Source organism: Brugia malayi (genome assembly GCF_000002995.4).
Source record: "Brugia malayi strain FR3 genome assembly, contig: Bm_v4_Chr2_contig_001, whole genome shotgun sequence".
NCBI classification, from domain to species: Eukaryota; Metazoa; Nematoda; class Chromadorea; order Rhabditida; family Onchocercidae; genus Brugia; species Brugia malayi.
Window position 1 is genome coordinate 12,808,508 of NW_025062476.1, and position 20,053 is coordinate 12,828,560.

The 20,053-nt window shown below is 23.7% G+C and overlaps 4 protein-coding genes across 4 annotated transcripts; 3 read left to right on the top strand and 1 right to left on the bottom strand.

Moving 5' to 3' along the window:
• Positions 1-742: 742 nt before the first annotated feature.
• Positions 743-3,964, top strand: Bm2742 (Adenosine/AMP deaminase family protein; the record flags this gene model as incomplete). The annotated part of the gene is made up of 9 exons (XM_043079386.1): positions 743-783; positions 1,052-1,136; positions 1,248-1,396; positions 1,602-1,662; positions 2,005-2,242; positions 2,480-2,625; positions 2,966-3,110; positions 3,480-3,580; positions 3,758-3,964. 9 exons carry the CDS (start codon positions 743-745, stop codon positions 3,962-3,964), a joined length of 1,173 nt encoding a protein of 390 aa, XP_042935320.1.
• A 5,777-nt stretch (positions 3,965-9,741) lies between these two features.
• Positions 9,742-11,057, top strand: Bm17564 (Uncharacterized protein; the record flags this gene model as incomplete). Its single annotated transcript, XM_043079387.1, has 3 exons — positions 9,742-9,853; positions 10,308-10,399; positions 10,974-11,057. The coding sequence occupies 3 exons, from the start codon at positions 9,742-9,744 to the stop codon at positions 11,055-11,057; spliced, it is 288 nt and encodes a 95-aa protein (XP_042935321.1).
• Positions 11,058-13,198: 2,141 nt separating this feature from the next.
• Positions 13,199-16,228, top strand: Bm2303 (Uncharacterized protein; the record flags this gene model as incomplete). The annotated part of the gene is made up of 9 exons (XM_043079388.1): positions 13,199-13,240; positions 13,521-13,629; positions 13,857-14,026; positions 14,127-14,297; positions 14,362-14,497; positions 15,028-15,147; positions 15,247-15,439; positions 15,561-15,768; positions 16,100-16,228. The coding sequence occupies 9 exons, from the start codon at positions 13,199-13,201 to the stop codon at positions 16,226-16,228; spliced, it is 1,278 nt and encodes a 425-aa protein (XP_042935322.1).
• A 1,296-nt stretch (positions 16,229-17,524) lies between these two features.
• Bm832 (Uncharacterized protein) lies at positions 17,525-19,702 on the bottom strand (the record flags this gene model as incomplete). Its single annotated transcript, XM_043079389.1, has 3 exons — positions 17,525-17,662; positions 19,059-19,124; positions 19,604-19,702. The coding sequence occupies 3 exons, from the start codon at positions 19,700-19,702 to the stop codon at positions 17,525-17,527; spliced, it is 303 nt and encodes a 100-aa protein (XP_042935323.1).
• Positions 19,703-20,053: the final 351 nt, after the last annotated feature.

The following is a 20,053-nucleotide window of genomic DNA, read 5'->3' on the forward strand; positions in this document are numbered from 1 at the left end:
TTTGAAGTTGAATTAATTGTTAGCCATTCATATTTGGACTTCATTTTGCATTCAGATTTTTGTTCCTAAAAATTCAGAAAGATTTAAATTCTTCCAAAATTATACAGCGCGAAATAAAAAACTCAACAAGCTTTAGACAGTTTTAAACAAAATATTTCACTGAAATATTTTTGAAATAAAGTAACAAATAATAAATGTACATTTACAAGATGAATTATACCTATTGTATTACATCTACACAAACATACACACTATATTTTATCATAAACACTGTTCTTTGTACCTTTAGAACTTTTCGAACTCCTTTTAATATGTTCAATATATTTTGTTCACATCAAATTTATCATAAAAATTCACTACTTCCAGTGTTTCGCTTAGAAATTGAACTGATGTATATAAACAAATAAACAAGATAATATTTTTACTAAAATTTTTTTTTATTACAATTTGTTACATTTTTTTCCATTTCATGAATTCTTGATTGTATCTGTCTAGCTTTTGTTAGCTCAATAGCTGAAATTGATTTTCTGAAAGTGAAATTGGAAATTTGAAATTAAATTTTAAAATGATAGTTTTTTTGGCATGAAAATTTAAGTAATTTTTGTCCAAAATAAAAATGACAAAAGAAAATAATCTGATCATTTTGACAAAAGAAAAATAATCTGATCAATTAGATTCGAAAAAAACTATATATATATATATATAACGAATTTGATGGAAAAAGTGATTTTTGATTTTCAGGATGGCTCAAATTATCGATGATACAAATCAGGAAACATCCAGGTAAAGCATCAGCAGTTTTTTTGAATCCTTTAAACTCAAAAATCATATTTTAAGACTCGTAATTTATATTCCTGAATTCATATTCTTGAATATTCTGTGATTTCGTGTGCTTACTAAATTTCATATAAAGAATAAATGAACCAAGACGTATTTATAAGCCTAATATCATACGAATAACTACTATAACTTTCTATGTTAACAAAATGAAAGCTAAACTTTAAATCGAAAACTGTTACGTGAACTATGCGTATATTTGCTCGTATTTCAGAACATCTTTATTAGATAATTTGGACGCACAGACTGCACACAACATGCATTTGATGCAAGTTTTTTGCCGCAAAATGCCAAAATGCGTTAGTTTATCATTGCTTATTCACTAGGACATCAATTGATGTTTATTTATTCATACTTGAATAAATGAATCATCGTACTTTATGAAATTTCATAATGTATCATATTTTCAGGAATTTCACGCTCATTTGAGTGGTTGTATCAGCCTTAAAATGCTTCGTATGCTGGATTTAAGGCACCAGAGTGATCATGGAACTGATTTAGCTCAGAATAGACTAAAGAGGCTTAATGAATACGACCGAAAGCCGAAGAATTTGGAGGAGTAAGTATGTTTTGTAGTAATCGTTGCTTTAACTTATCTTACATTTTCTTGATCAATTAACATGCAGGTTATCCACAGTTGGATTTTGAAGAATGAATTGTTACTCTAGAAATAACTCCTGATATCACCATTATTTTCATACAGAAATGATAATTCTTTCTTTAGGGGACCAGAACTTTTTGGTAAACTGTACAATATTTTGTAGAGCATTTGAACTGTTTCCGCTCATACAACAGCTGGTTGTTAAATCTGAAGATGTTACACAGGTATTCTTGCTTCTAGTTTTTTATTTTGTCATTCACCTTATTTTCTATAGTTTTTTTTTTTTTTTTTTCTCTTTTCTTTTTGAGGATCAAACAAAGTGATTAATAAAATATTAAAAGGTGGTAGAGCTTACAGTTTTCTGAGCTCATATTTAAAAGCGAGTGCTAGCTTCCGCAAATAGCTTCGAATTTTTAAGTAGCCGTTACTAGTTTTATTGTTGAATAATTGTCAATTAGAGTAGTAGAAACACTGTGTAATATTTTGATATATATTGCATATTATGTTGAAAATTTTTGAGCTTTGCATCTTTCAATTTTAATACATTACTGGAAATCAAATTTAAGGTTACTATAGAGGTGATTAGAGAATTTAGTGAGGAGAATGTGGTGTATTTGGAGCTACGATCTACACCTCGACAAACCACTTTTATGTCGAAAGAGGAATACGTAAAAGCACTTATAACAGGTGTAGTTCAGTCAAGACAACTCTTCCCGAACATTTATGTTCGATTTTTACTCAGTATTGATCGACGACAAACAGTTGAAGAAGCTGAAGAAACATTGAAATTGGCTCTACGTTATGGTATGTAATTCTGTAAGGAAAATATAGTGCTAAGATTTTGGTTGTTATATCATAAAGAAAGCTTAAATCTTGTGAATAGCTTAAGTATCTGTTCTCATGATTAACGATTTTTTATGATTATTCTGAGTCAAAATCCATTATAAGGAAAATTTTTTAGTTCATTGTGCCTTCCAGAATGTTTTGCATATCTAAGAAATGCAATCTTCACATTATGACAGGAGACATTTATTGTTTTAGGAAAATATAATGATGATGAGACGATAAATGGGATCATTATTGGTATTGATATAAGTGGAAATCCAAAATACGATGCGCGGAAATTTTTGCCGCTTTTACAGAAAACTAAGAATGACTTTTCTGTCATTGCATTTCATCTAGCTGAGGTAATTTGTGTTAGTAAATTTTCTTTTAAATTGGCTGTCATAAGAATTTTAGGACTACTTAGATTTATGACTTGTAAAGACTTTGGTACTATGAAGTTTGTACGATTTTCCAAATAACAGTTTTCAGTTTTGAAGTTTTTTTGCTGTTTCTTTCTACGCATTTGTTACTTTTTTGTTGGAGGTTTCAGGGATACTTCTTTACAGTATTTCTTTAACGATTAATCAAGATTGCAATTTTTATTTTATTCATACGAGGATTATCTTTTTTTTTACATCAGTTATGTAAACTAGTAGAATGAGTAGATATTAAATATTTCTGAGTTGTGGATTTTATTTTGAGATGAAAGAATACATAGATGAAATCGAGGAGTGCGTACAGTTTGGACCTACTCGCATAGGACATGGAACATTTTTGCATAGGATTTCAGATGAAATCAAGCGCAATAGGATTTTGGAATATTTATACAAAACCCATATCCCAATAGGTTTTTTTTTTTTTTCATTTAAATTGTTAACTTTTGAAACTGGAAGTGTAGCATGCGAAATATTTATATATTAAACCTGAAAGCCATGCTTTAAATTGATCAAATACTGAAAAAATCAATCTCTTAATTCCAGATTATCTTTTTTGCCGTATCAATTTGTTGTACATTTTTGTCTTAATTACACTGTACCTTATCATAATGTGGAAGTAGAGAAGACAAATGTTGCATTATTAAATTAGGAAGAAAATGAGATTGATGGTTGAGCACAGTCTGTTCCGCAATAAAATGTACGGGAAACCAATTTATGTTTTATGAAAAGGCAACAGAGACATGCATGATGTTTTGCATTACTAACATTTCTAATTATAGAAATATGTCTCAGTTCAAATTTGGTGTGTGGAACAGTTAAATCGGTGGAAGATAGTCATCTCATGCATTATTACGAAAAGAAGCATCCAATACTAATTAGTGTTAGTTTCCATATTATTAATTTTTTTTTTTTTTTTTTGCTGGTAGAGAAGTATCGCAACTGTAAATAGTTTTAAATTTTAATTTTTATTCATTTGTTATTCAGAGATTTATTCAGATGTATTGTTATTATACTGATCGATTTTCTTTCTGCAATTTAATTTTCGTATTTTTTTCAGACCGATGATCGAGCGATGATGCGTTGCAGTTTATCTGATGAGTATGTACGTGCTGGATGGGCGCTAAATTTGAATCCGCAAGAAATTTTTAATTTTTCATATGCCACTACCAAATACATTTGTAAAAATTTAACTGCTAATGAGAAGTTGCACATATTTAATCAATTTCACAAATTTGCAAAAGCTCAGAGTCTTACACTGAAATAGTCTAAAGTTCAGTATTTGTTGTTTATATCTCTTGATTTGCTAGTGTTGTTAAAAAAAAAAAAAATTAAAATTATGTTGATGTTTTGGATGAAACGTTATCACTTTGCTCCTTTATTGAATATTAAATTCAAATTTATGTTGTTTACAAATTGCTCTTTTTTTAAGTTGAAATTTTCGCTTTTAAATTATGTGGTATTATCATTTTTTTAAAGTGCTGTTCCAAGTTTTAATAAAATTTCTCAATTAATTCAATTGCAGCTATCATATTTCATAGTATTGATAGATTGACATGAAAATGTAAAGAATTAGAAATTACCATTCAGTGTGATATCAAATTTTGCCATCTGGATTTCCAACTTTTATCCTCCGACTTCATTCAAAAAAACTATTTAACTATTTGTAACATAGGATGTTAAATGTGACAAATTTACTGTAAATATTATTGATTTAAAATAAGTTGGTAAAGTTGTGAAATATATTTGATAAATATAAGAATTAAGGTGCAAGGATGAATAATCAGAAGTATAAATTAGTGAATGATTAGAAAATACGTTATATCAGAAGTTAGCATAATCTTCAAAGTAAACTTTTTTACTTTGATGTTTCTCCTTTTATCTTTTTTTTTTTTTGTTTGTAAAATTTATCTGTAGTTTCAAGCTTTTCTTTTAAAATATTTTTAATGAGTGTTTTTTATATAAAGGTCAAAGGTTGTAAATATACTTTTATCAATCATATTTTCATTCTTTCCTACTATATCCTATCGTTGTTCCACTTCATTTCATTTCATTTCATTGTAATTAGTATGAAAAGTTCTTTTTATCGATGCTATAAAAGCTTTTATCTCTAATTTCATAGGTTTATTTATATTTAAATAATTTCAATTTAACTTTTATCAATTTTACTTCTCATTCATCATTTCTACGCTTAATTTCATCGCCAAGTTTACATTTGAGCAGAATTACTTGCTCTCTATTACTTTAAAATACTTCTTTTTTTTTTGTTCAATTTTAAAATTTATTTCATTTCTCAGTTTATTTATTCTCTATGCCAAAAACATTTGGTAGAAGATGGTATTTTTGAATTAATTCATATTAATTCTGAATCTTGTGTTAAATTAATTTAATTTTAAAAAAAAAAAAAAAAAACAGTTAATTACTTCTTTCACTGTTTGATTAAATTTATCTTTGAGTTTTTATCTGTCATGAAAATAAATATATATGATAAATAAACCTTATAAAATTGTTTTACTTTTTCTCATTTCCAATCTTTATTGATTAAAAGTTGTGCATTTTTCAAAAAAAAATTTTTTTTTCTGAATTATATTATAAGTTATTCTTATTTTATCTGTCTGCTGTATATGAATTCATAAAATTTCTAGTTTAATTAATATAATTTAATTAAAAAAAAAAAAAAGATAGATATTTGCATATAAAACATACATCAGTGTGTGCACTGATTTATCACAAATAACAAAAAATTTAATGATTCATTGTCAATTTATTTTATTTTTATTTTTTTTATTTTTGTCCTTTGTGAGATTATATTTTCTTCTTAATGAGATCATAATATATCCTTTAAAAAAAAAGAAAAAAGAAAAATGTTTTAATTTCATTAAGCAAATTCACAATGTTAATTTATTACAAAAGTGATTTCAATATATTATCATATTTAACTTCAATAAATTGAAATAGTTTCTAGAATTATTCCTTTTTATCAATTATCAATAAGTTAAAATTCAAAATTAATAATTAATCAATTTCTTTGCTACATTTTCCGCTTCATTAATTTATATCAATTACATTAAGTAATTGAAATAAAGTCTAAGGAATTTGATCATTAATATGCAAATTTTAAATTGAATAATAATACAAAAAAATTGCATAAATTTTGATGAAAACAATAATTTTAATTTTGTTTAGATTTTTCAATTTCAAAAATTGAATTACAATTGAAGTACAAAATTTTCAAATAATTTTGTCAATAGCAAGAAATAATATTTGTATTTATATTTATATATTATCTGTAATAAAATTTTATGTAAAATTTAGCAAAAATAAATTATTGAGAAAATTCAAAAATTTGTCATTTCAAATAATCTTTCACTTTTATAACTTTGACTAAAAATGATAATAAAAAAAAAAAAAAAACTACGTTGTAAAATTTGCAATAAAATGGAAAATTTTTCTTCTTATCAAACTTCATGTAAAAACTAATCCTTATCAAATCTGATATGATAACGTATAGTGCAATCTTTTCCTAACAATCTTCAATAGCTGATTCATCTCAAATCTCATTTTTTAATTGTTATCAGATTTATTCAATTTTCACTTAAATCATTTTAACAGAATGCTTCAAGTAGTAAAGTTAATTAATATTCATTCAATCTTAATCAAATTTTTAATTCTCATTTAACTTCTTTTCTTTTTCTTTTTATTAACTGTTATCACTTCTGTTAAATGATAAACTAGTTTAGCAATCTGATGATGAATTATCATTTTTTTCTTTATCATTTTTCTGATAATCACTCCTTCTTTTAGAAAATTTAAAAACATAAAAAATGAACATTTATTCTCTTACTATAGCTTTTAAAGTGTGTAATTGACAATAATAACAAATTTTAAACAATAAAAAAAAAAAAAACGAAAACAAAACAATGATAAATTTTTATTTGTACATTTCCATTTTATCATAATTATTTGATAAAAATTCTTCATAATTATTCAGTAAAAAAAAAAAAAAATTATCATAATTATTTAATAAATATTTTTGTTATATATTTAATGCATTATTTTATTTAATAGTTTTATTTATGATTTAAAAAAAAAGCAAAAAAAAAAAAAAAAATAAAATTATTTCAACTATTTCAATATATAATGTTAAATTATTGATTATTAGAAATGACAGAAATTAATTCGACATTTGATTGAAATAATCATTCATTTATCATCAACAAATAAGAAATCATTTATCAGAAATGTTATTATTTTTTATCATAAATCATTTTATATATTTATATTGAAATTTGCTACTAAGATAATTTGATAGCTATTAAATCTGCAATCTATTAATTCACCTTAAAATATACCAATTAATCAAAATTTAAAAATATATATATATATATTATTAAATTTTTCTTCTCTTTTCTATCATTTTTCAGCTTTAAAAAATAAAAACATAAAAAATTTCATTCAGTTCAAAATAATAATAATAATAATAATAATAATAATAATAATAATAATAATAATAATAAAATAATAATAATAATAATAATAATAATAATAATAATAATTAATAATAATAATAATAATAATAATAATAATAATGCTTTTCCTTTTTCCTATTTTGCTAATGTAAATGATTTCATTGCCAGTTAATATTAAAAAACTATAATTTGTTTTACCTTGAAAAAGTCACTTCCGTAGAATGAAATAGACTTATGCATTTTTTGCTATAGTTAGAAGCATACATATTTTTATTTTATATTTTATAATTTATTACATTGTTTACTTATCAATGTGACATTTTGCTAGAATAATATTAATCTTTTTTTTTTTTCAAATCATTATCATATTTAAGTATTAAACTATTATTATTAGTAATAGTAAAATTTATAATTGTTAATTTGTTTTTTTTTTTTTTCCTGTATTTAAAGTAAAGTTTATTTGTTTCCACCAAAAGAAAAAGTTGATATTATTATTTTTTTTTATGTTATTAATAAAATTCAATTTGATTACTATTAATTGTTTCTTTTTTATATTTAGTATTTTTCTTCTAATTACTATTTAGTAGAAATGAATAGGAAATACATTACTGAATTCATTTGAATTTCAATATTTAATTTTAAAATATTTAAAAAAAAAAAAAGAATATTTCATATTTCTATAATTTGATATCAAATAAAATATAATATTAGTAGTATATGATGTTTAGTTGATTGAAATTTGATTGTAATGAGCTATTTTTAGTTATCACATTGTTAGGAATTTCATTTCCTAATCATTTTAATTTTTTCTCACAATTCGCATAAAAAATACATTCTTTGATGGAATACAAATTATAGTAAATTTATTATCCATGAAATTTTATAAAATGAAATTTTTTCAAATAAATTATTAAATTAGATATGTCTTTTTCTTTTTTTGCTTTTTTTTTCAAAATTTATTAATTTTAATTTTTAAATATCCTTTCTTTCTTTCTTTCTTTCTCTCTCTCTCTCTCTCTCTCTCTCTCCCTTTCCGCTCATGAAATTATGACGTATAATAATTTTGAATGTATTTAACCTACGATGCATTCAAATTAAATAGTCAATTAACTTGATGAATGAATATATAAAGAATTCAATTGTCCTTCGTTCATTCATATATAAAAATGGTTGACAATAATAATAACATCGATAAAATGATTACTTATTTTTTTTTTTTTTTTTTTTACTTCAAACTCTTTTCTATTCATTTTTTTTTTTTTTTTTAAAAAAAAAAAAAAAACATTTGTCCAATTTTTATTCATTCGTTTATTCTTTTTCTTTTTTTTTTTGACATTTTTATCTATCATAAAAAAAAGTTTATGTAACACAAATTATTCCATTAACAATTTCATCTATCATTTAAAAAACTTTTTTTTTTTTTTTTTTTTTCAGAAGAATAAAAGAAAAAGAAATGAAAAATTTTCATAAAATTAATGTTTCTTTTCTTCGTTTTTCTTCTTTTTTAACATTTCATTTTATTTATTTATTTTTTTGTAGAATTTTATTTTTATTTTTTTGCATGCGATAGTTGAAAAGATTTAGTTTTGTTAAAAAAAAAATTTTTTTTTTTAAATTATTAAAATTATTTGCAGTTGAAAATTTTTCATTTCATTCAGTAATGCATTCAATTAATCAAGTTAAAAATGATAAAAGTAATTTTTTTTTTTCGTTAAAAATATTGAAACTAACTTATTAAAATTGTAGAAAGTAATTTTGCAAAATTTTATCTGAATGAGTAAAATTCCATTGTACTTATTATCTTTATTTAAAATTTAAAATCTTTTAATATCACTGATTAGTAATTTAAAAAAAAAAAAGTCATCAGATTGCATGATAAATCATTTGTGAAATAATTTAGTGATATATGTTTGTTACAAAAAAAAAATTCCAATATTCCAATATTAAAATTTTTTTGATGAGAGCGTGAAATGAGTATAAATAAAAATTTCTAAAACTTTAAATTTAAAATTTGAAAGCTTTTCATTGATTAATTAATATAAAAGAGTATGAAGAGTAAATATAAGCACAATAAAATTTCTAAAATTATTTATCTTTCTCTTTCGTTTGAAATTTTTCTATAAAATTTATGCAAACTTACTGAATGTAAATATTATTTAATTGCTTAAGCTATCTTTATGGATATTAAATTTTAAGCAATTTTCTACTTTTTCAAATCTAAAAATATTATCTTTAAATATAAATAATTTTTTTTTGAATAAAACAAGCAAATAATTAAATTAATTTATCATCAAAATAGCAAAAAAAAAAAAAAAAAAAAAAAAAAGAAATTCTTTTTTAGTTGCAAAGAATCGTTTAAAAAAAAAACAAAAAAAAAAAGATAAAAAATGATTAATTTGTGGAAGAACGAAAAAAAAAAAACATAAATTAATAACTTTTATTTTTACTTATTTTTTGAACTTAGATTACTGAAAATATATCGAGCTTTTTTTTTTAAAAAAAATTAAATTTTAATTTTACAGCTATTTTTGCTAACATTATTTTGTATTTTTAGGCAATTAAAGAATTTGTCAACATGTCATCATCATCATCATCATCGTCATCATCACCATCTATTCATCATCTTTCTGCATTTGTTTTTTGCACATTTTTATTAATGGCTCAAGCTGGTACATGGTTGTCATTCAGTAAGTTTAATTTTTTTTTAAATTTTTCAAAAATTCGAATAGTCAAAAAGAAGAGAAGCAAAAAGGAAAATACTTATTATTTAGTGAAATTTGTTGTTTAATTTGATTTATTATTTATTAATTATTTTCATTATTTCAACTTAACATTTTGCTATTTAACTTAATTAGTTATTTAGTTAAATGATAAATGATTGTTATCTTAATTAATTAGCATATGCTAATAATATCTTCCTTATTACTTAAACTTATTTATTTATTAACTTTCATACTGCAGTCATATCTTTTAAGTTAATATCAATTAGTAAAAGAGTTATTTGCTACACTGTTAATTGCTTAATGAATTAATTATGCTAATGAAGATAGTAAGTGAGATATGAAATTGAACAAATTAAATAAATTAAATATTTAAAAAAAAAAAAAAAATTTAATACTTTCATCGAAAAAGTATTTACAGATCAGAAAGCACCTAGTGCTAATGATTTGACACCATATGTAATCACTGATAAAGATTTAACAAGTGTTATGAAAATGTGCAAAGAAGAAATTGTAAGTTTAACTCTCTTTTTTTTTAAAAAAAAAATTAATTTTTTAATTGATGAATTATTTAATTACTGGATTATATTATGATAATATATAATCGTGAAATTTCTGGGGGGAAAAAATTAACAAAAATAAATTTGTTAAAATGAATAAATTGAATGAATGTCAGAATGAATTATAAAATGATAAATATATAAAAGAAGAATTATTGGTGAAATTAATTAGGTAAAAATAATTATTAATGAAAAAGGTAAAGAAACTATTACAGAAAGGGAAAAATAAACAGTAACAGATATAGGATTAATAGAGAGAGAGAGAGAGAGAGGGAGAGAGAAGAAAGGAGTATCAAGTTGAAATAAATGTTTTAGTAAAATTTTGGAGAATTTATTTGGCACAAAGTCTGTGAATTTCTCTTGAATTATAAAAATTATTGACAATTGAGGTTCAAAGAAACTTAAAATAATCGAATATTTGACATATATTTGTCTTATCATTGATTTAGAAGAGGATATTTTCCTTTTTTTTTTTTTTTTTTTTTTTTTTGAAATAAAAAATCCGAGTGAATATATAATATTTATAGAATATACCAAGGATGATATCTCGATCAGAACGAAGTTTCGCTGAAATGTGTGCTGCATTATCAGACCTTATTTCTCGAAGATGATAACTATTGATATGATCATTTTTTAGCACAAATAATTACAAATGATAAAGAGATATTGCTTGATATAATATTAAAATATCAGTTTTGTGCTTTAAATCATATGAAAGCATATGAAATTATATGTATTTTAAAAAACACTGAAAATTGAACGTTAACAAACAAATAAACAAAACAGAAAAGGTTTTAAAACACAATTTTGAGCAAAGTTTTGTTTAATTTAAATTAATAATTAATTAAATTAAGGATTTATTTCTCTAACAATATATTCCTTCCTTTTTCTGTTTTTGATAAAATTCTCTTATAAAAAATAAATTTCAGTTAAGTTTTTTTAAAAAATATGAAATATCATCAATTACAATCAATTTAATCTTTTCAACTTTGAAAAGTTATTGTTAAGAATGCAATTTAAGAGAATACTCTTTGATTATTTAATTGTTTCTGCTTATTAATGATCTGACAACAATGATAAGTAATATTAGTCATCATGATAAGTAATATCAATAATGATGACTATAAATTGCTAGATGGAATATTGTGAAAATAAATGTCAAACTTTTCGAAAACATTTAGACATTGGAAATACTCCAGAAAAAACTTGAAAAAACTTAGCAGACCATTCCGATATTAAATTTTTGAAATCTGAATATAAACCCATATTCTCTTTACTTATAATTACACTTTTAAACCATAGAATTAAACTGCAATAAAGTCTGAGTAAATGTTGAACGCAAAGTCATATCTAGCGTACGTCAAAAATAAGAAAGCAATTAGAAGTAACTTTATAGCTCCCAGAAAAAATTGAAGAGCAAATTCTTTCAAATCTCAAAAACAAAAACATTAAAGATCAAATGTTTGTAACAACCAAAACTATTTGTAATATCATTTTCATAAATTTATACTGCAAATTTTCTTATTACACATAAGAATAGAAGTGTATTGTGATAAAATATTCAGAACATATTTTTCAATTTTGGATAGTATTTAAATTTTCCCAGACCTGGTATGCCATCTCATATGCAATCATAATATATTTTTCGTTTCTTTCTTCAGCTTTTCAGTCAAATAGTAATGCTTTTAGTGATGTAACTGTTCATAATTCCTCAACTATACCACAAATTGAATTCTTAACTCTCTTTATTTGCCTTTAATATGTTATTTCACGTTGAATATTCAAATTTGGTCATTTCTCAAACTTTTTCCAGAAAGAAACTTAAAATATTCATGTAAATCAATCGAAAATTCGTTCATTATTAGGTTAGAAGGGAATACCTAACAGGTGACATCTGAACAAATGACACAAAGGTGACACCCCATTTCACCATTTAACTATTCTATTTTTCATGTACTTGCACGAGCCATCTTTCACCGACAAAAATTGGAGAGCTCAAATTCGGTATACGATTTTTGGTAAATTCTTAACTAAAATCATTGTGATGCTAAATTTGAAAATTATTTACTCATTTACTCATTTAATCTGTTTAAATAATTAATGATTAGGTATTCGCTGAATTCGTTACTCAATTAATTTTGTATGGCATTACTAGTGAATGGAATGGAGCTAATGATATTAATATATCAACTAATTTAAATATACCAATTAATTGGTCCATTGGTACTTGAAATAATTTAAATCATCGAGGACCTTGTTCGGATTGTCAGATTTGCTAATAATTTCTTTTCATATTTTTTTTTTTGAAATGAAATATTTTAATTTTTGAAGAATATATATCTCTATATAGCTTAACTATGTGCAGATGCAAAAATTGATTGCAGGGAAATTGCTTATAATATTGGCTCTAAGACTGTTTTCATCTATCTGTTGGCTATATATCCGTGTAACCATTACTGAACTATATTAAGGAATTGATTTTTCCAATATTTCTAGTTAATCAGCTCCTGTGCTAAATATGAATTCAAAGATCCGCATTTTTTAATTTCTAAATTAGAATTAACTTATTTGAAGTTTAAGGAAGGCGGACTTTCTTAACATGTGTTCAAGCATTTCCATATACTTATGCACATTTTCATATCTCATTGTTTCATTTTCAGGAAGCCTCATTGTTTCATTTTCAGGAAGACACGTTTTCATATCTCATTGTTTCATTTTCAGGAAGTTTTGGTTGCTTTCACAATTAATCGTAATGGCAGACCGACGTAAAGGTGGAAGAAAAAAAACCACTGATGTAAGTGCTATTTTGATGATTGTATACATATATATAGTTGATTCATGGATAGATTATGGAAATCGATAGTGAACGAATAAGGAATTGAATAAAATCAAGGGATCATTAGTATAATTTTGCCAAGTCATTTGGAATGCTATTTTCCACTGTGGATTCTGCCTAAATATCTTTCTTCAATTATGCTAATTTTTTGAATCAAGTCATATTATTTAACGGAAAGTTAAAATATTGCTAAATGGAATAGTTTCACTTGTTTTTTTTTTTCTTTTTTTTTTTTCAGGGGAATCAAAAGTTGACGAAAGAGGAAGATACTATTGCGCGTTACGTTCGATTCAATTGTCCAACAAAAACAACGATGTTTGAAGGCAATGAAGTACATTATTTTACTGGTATTAGTTTCCTTTCCTATTTTTTTTTTTTTTTTTTTGAGAGATTTTTGCAGAATTGGGCAAATTCATTTTTATTCTGCAGAGAATAGAAGAACGAAAAAAAAGCGAATGGGAGAATCATACTGTGTTTTATAAAACTGGATCACATGATAGGACACATGATAAACTGGTTCAGTTCACTTATTTTTAAGTGATTCCGGTTGAGCTTAAATTGTGAACAGTTTAAGGTACAAAAGCAGTTGATACATTGTATGAATCCAAGAAATATGGTCATGCAGCGAAAAATGTGAAATTCACTACACGTCAAGCAGCTGTCCTATTTATGCGGTCACTTCTGGAAAAAGGTCTATTTTTCCGAGCAAGGAAGCTAGTTCCAAAGAAAAAGGACGATAAGAAGGTTGTGTTTAATGTTTATTTAAAGATAACATAATATTTTCATTTTCTGCCTATTTATTTTCGCGATACAGTTTGTAAGTTATCGAATATTACAATTTTAGGATCAAAAAGAAAGAGGAGTCGATGTGAGCAAATCACCAAGAAAAAAATCAAGTAAAAACGATCAAGCTGAAAGAGAAAAAGAAAAGGAAAGAGAGAAACATAAGGAAGAAAAGAAAGAAGAAAGTGATGATAACGACGAAGAGAATGGAAAGGAAAAAGACAAGAAGAAAGTCAGTTTTTTATTTTAATGCTTACTATGGAATATAATTTACCATTCTCATGTTATATTTCCAGGAAGAGGAAGAGAAGAAAAAGCGTAAAATTAAATTAGAGCTTCATCAAGAACAGTCATTTAATGATGCAAACGATGTGTATGTTTGGATTTTCGATCCAACACCTTTATACAAGAAAATTATTGGTGCTCTTATGGGTTAGTTTGTCGTTTATTGTTCTAAAACTTAAATTGTGGACAGTTTGAGGTAGAACTTAACGATATCATAGCTGCATACAATTATGAATAAGAGATTATTGACTTCTCTTTCTGTTGGTGTTTGGACTTGATCAATATCAAAAAGAAACTCAATTCGGAGTAGGAGAATCAATGTTGGATGTAGGAATTACTATACCTTATTCTTGCTTTTTTCTGTTAATTTGCATTATGTTTATCTAGTAATGATATTTAACGCATTTTATTAATGTTTTTTTTTTTTTTTAATCCCATTTAGCGATGAATAATGTTATTAAGTGAAGGATTATGCGGTTTTTTTTCTTTTCAAATCCTGTTTTATACCTAATTTTGATCTGAAAATATTTTTCGAGACCTTCATTTAATAACATTTTTATGCATTTTATAAAAATCATTTTTCTTTTAGTCGTAGAGTGAAGAATAGTGTCTGAGAAGTCATAAATTCAAAAAGAGGAAAACAAGCATATGGAATGATTCATCATAAATTATTTTAGTACTGGGTACCATTGCGGGTTGTTTATTCCCTCTTTGGCCGATGTGGTTACGTCAAGGCGTTTATTATTTATCAGTTTGTGGATTAGCTTGCTTTGGATTGCTCATTGGTGTTGCAGTAGGTAAATTAAATTTTCACTTTTATTCATTTTTATATACTTTTTATTAGAGAAGAAATTTATAGATTTTTTTTTTTTATACATTTTATTGAATCGTTACAGCTCGGACGATATTATTTGCCATAATCTGGGCAGTGACAATGGGCAAACATAAATTGTGGTTATTACCTAATTTAACGGAAGATTGTGGCTTCTTTGAATCATTCCAACCTTGGTATACTTACGAGTATTGCTCAAGTGGTAACGCTGCAAGTAGTAAGAAAAAAAAACGTGATGGGAAGAAAAAATCAGGCAAGTTTTTTTTTTTTTTTTTTAGTGTAATTTGAATTAGATTCTTATAATAGATGCATCGATGTCATATGTTTTTTATTGATCCCAATAATATTTTAGCAATTAAATAATATTTATTTAGATAGCGAAGAACCTTTGGTGAGTGAAAAAGAGATGAAGAGTGGTGATAGTAGCAGTCAGGCAACTGAAATAAATAAAAAAGTCGGCGAAGAAAAGCAGTCCCGAAGAAAAGAAAGTGGAGATGAAAATGCTGATTTAGGCAATGGTAATGAAAATGATGAAACAGATGAAGAAGGGGATACTACTTCGGATTCGGATGGTCGAAGCAGTCAGGTTACTAACACTTCATTTTTAAAATTTTGTCCTTTTCAAATCTCATAAAGTTTCGCAACTATCAGTGGGAATAGAAAAAAAAAAGATTTCTTCCTGTCATTTCTTCCTAGTTCTCACTATTTATTTAGCCTGTAGTTACTAAATCGTAATGTTATTTTTAAATCGTATTCTGGATTTTAGTAATAGTTGTCTACATTTTTCAAGATAATGGAAAATTTTTTTGAACTGATGATAAGACAATAGGAATAGATAGTGTTGTGAAAAAATCGATCATATTTTTAAGTAAATGACTCATGTACAGATTTTTGCTAAGATTTAATTTCTGTTTCAGGAAACGAATGGTTCATTAAATAATGGCGCTGATACTGGAAGTGGCGGTAATGGTAGTGATGACCCTAAGATACGGTTAAGACGACGTGCTAGGAAAGCAGATGATGATTTCGTACTTGTTCATAAATGATTCCGGTGTGATTAAATATTACCTATTTAAATTTATTCTATTCCACTTTTTAACTTCCATATTCCAGGGATAACACAAAAAAAATAGGATATTGAAAGAGCAAAAGTCATTATTCTTGCAATTTTTCAATTGATATTTAAAGAAAAAAAAATGCTCTAATACTTCGAAAAGAAGAAGATCAAATTTTTTTGTCTTAAATGATTTGTAAATAGATAAGATTGGATTCTTTCATCAGACTCATCTTAAATGATTAGATATAATTTGGTTTTTGTGAATCCTCGAGATAATATCCTGTTTTATGTTAAATTCCTTTAAATTTCTTTTAGCTGCCTATTTGTTCTCATAACATTTCCAGTTTGATTGTATTCATTTTATATTTTAAAAAAAAAAAAAAGAGTTCAGAGTGTAAAAGAATCTCTTCGTCAATTTTTTTTCCTTCTTGCATGCATAAATTGGTGTTTTTTTTTCTTTCTTTTGCTATATACTTTTGTTACGGTGTAAATACTGTAATTAAGTGATGCTTTTCAAATAATTCATTTAAGCAAACTTTCTATTTTTAATTTATTACATATATGTATATATATTTATGTTGTAGGAATGACTTTTATATATCATATATTCCTGTCATGAATAGATTTTATCACTGATTCTCTTACATGCATGGAAATGAACGATGAAAGAAAAGTTAGTTTCTTCAGAAGCTAATCTTTCTCAGTAATGTAAACATTAATGACAAATGATTTGATGAATAGTGTACTAATAGATGATAAAATAATTATGGTTAGTTTGTTTTTAGAATTATACTAAAGTTTTTTTTTTTTTTTTCTAGTTAAATTTAAGCTTTGTAGATACATTTAGTTAATTTAATGGTATAATTTTGACTAGTCAATTTCTTTAACAAAATAATTTCTTGTCTTTATTCTAATCCCTTTTCCAAACACTTTTTTTTTTCTAATTTTAATAAAGCAGAAAATTAATGAAAGGTATGATATTGAATTAATTCATACTGTTTATAGGTATATAGATTTCAAATAAGATAATAATTATGATTAAATTAATTGGGCTTAATAATATAATTCTTCTTGCTACTGCACATTTTTCAAAGTTTTGCTTTTCTCCAAAAAAAAAAACAAAAAATAAAGATCTAAGTGAGAAGATATTTTCGAAATTTTATGAACTCTTCATTACAAATAAATATGTAATGCTTTTATTTACAGTTTTTATTTATGATTCAAAATTTCATTTTAATTTTGTTATTTCTTAATTTGTTTAAGTAATCAATTATGGTAATTTTAATTACTTTAATTTAGCATTAAGAATAATCGTTTTAGTTGGAATTTGTTGAGCTTTTGCTCGTTGCCAACATAATAATGCATTAGCATCATTAATACACCATTGCATACCAACCAATGTATAAATTATAAGGAAACGATCCTGAAATAAATTAAAATATTGTTCGTATTGAAATTTATACTCTAAACAATGACTGAAGTAAGTATTTAATATATTTTATTATTTTATTTAATATATATATACTTTTTTATCTAATGTATAAAGTTTATATTATAAAGTACTAATATATTTTATTGTGATTTTTTCAAGGAAAATACAAAATTTCATACTATATTTTAATATTTTTCAAAAAAAAAAAAGCAAAAAAAAATTTTGATAAAATAAAATTTGTATTGAAATTTTTACTGCAATTTCTTCATTAGTTTATGTAACATCTATTTTTTCAAAGTTGAAAAATATAATTCAATTCTATAAATTATCGTAATTTTAGTAGTAATATTTCTTTTTTTTTTCTCCGCACTACAAAATATCCTTTTAATCCTTCCCACCAATAAGTATGATTGCAAATAAAATTAAAAATTTTAATCCTACCAATAAGTATGATAAATAAAATTAAAAAAAATTCAAAACTGTAATATATTTTGTAATATATAAAAATCATAAAAATTTTTGAAATTAAAAACTTCAAAAATTTCACAAATTCATTCAAAGTAAGTAAATAATTTAGCATAAATTTTGAGTCATTTCATAACTATATAAAAAATTATGTACATAAATTGAAAAAAGAATTCCTTTAAAAAAAAAAAAGTGCAAATAATTTATAAAATTAAATATTTGCTTAAATTGCTTTCAATTTTAATTTCAATTTGGAAGTGTCAAAAAATTTTTTAAATATAAAAAAAGTATGAAACCGTCGCGTTAATTTCACAATTATGACGATATACTAGGATGACTGTTTCACGTTCCGGACGTAATATTCCGGCGCAGTCTAGAATACTGATTCGATAATTTGACGTACACTTAATCTAAAGCTATTTCTGCTAATTTGAAATATTTGAAATGAAATTACTTTGTATAACTTATATGATAATTTAATAAACTAATTCTGATGTAAAGCAATTAAATATTAAATGTTTGAAAATGATTGCTCTTATTGTTTTTAAATAATTAATTAATTTTTTGGATGATTAATCAAACATAGATTATCTTTTTTAGATTGAAAATTATTGAATTAAGAATTTTAAATAATAGAAATTTCTTTTTTGGTTCTCTAAGCATTTTTTTTTTTTTTTTTGAAACTTGTTGACAAATCTTATTAGTTAGTTTGTTTACATAACAAACATTTCAACAATTAATGTAATTGTTATCAAAATAATTCAATTCACTAAAAACTTTTTTTGCTAAAAAAAAAAGTATAAAAAAGTATTTTAACTAAAAAAAAAAAAGTATTACTTAATAATTTACAAAATCATCCAATTATAAATTATGTTAATTAATACTTTATAATTATTAAAATATTCATTAACATTTATCTTGCCTTATAAAGAACAGGGAAATTGCTTGAATTACGTAGTGTTATTGTTGATGAATCATTTAATTTTAACTGAAAAAATTTTTAAAAATTTGTCCTTCAAATTAATTTACAGTTTTTTTTTTTGTTTTAATAAAAATCAATATCTAATTTATTTCAAAGAGCTATCAAATTTAACATTTGATATATAATTATCATCAAAAATATTTGCTTTATGTACTAAATTATAAATTTGCTAATCAGTCAAAAATTAATTACACAATTACTCAGCAATTAATTAAATTAAACTTTTCTCTCTCAGTATTTAACTAAATTAAATTGAATTTTTAACTTCTACAGTCAATTATTTAATTCTTTTTTTTACAGTCAATTATTTAATTGTTTTATTCAAAAGCAAAATTCATTATTTGTTCGGATAATAATTTAAAATTATCAATTTATTCGTATAATTTTTTTTTTTAAATTAGTAAATTAATTCTTATAATTATTACTAAACTAACAGAATCTGTACTTAATTATACTTATTGACATACTTAATATTAATTGCTTACAGTAATAACTGATGGCAGTACATGAAAACCTGTGTAATTTTGTGGTATCTTTGGAAATTCATCCATACCAAATGATTCAATTGCACCACACTCACTCATAGCTATTTAAAAAAATAATTTTTAATTGAAAAATTAAATTTTATTTATAATAAAAGAAATAAATGATTTAAACATTTTTTAACTTTATTTAAATATTTTTCTGTTTTTTAATAAATATTTCCATTTATTATTTGTCATAAAAAAAAAAAAAAAAACGCAAGAAGAATTTTTTGCTATGTAAATTTAATTATACAATAAGATAAATTTTTATTGATACAATAAAAATTTTTAAATGACATTGATCAAATGTATAAATGAAATGAAAAAAGAGATTATACACTGATAAATGATAAAATAGATATTAAGACAAAACATGCAAAAAAAAAAAACTATACCTTTTTTTTAATGGAA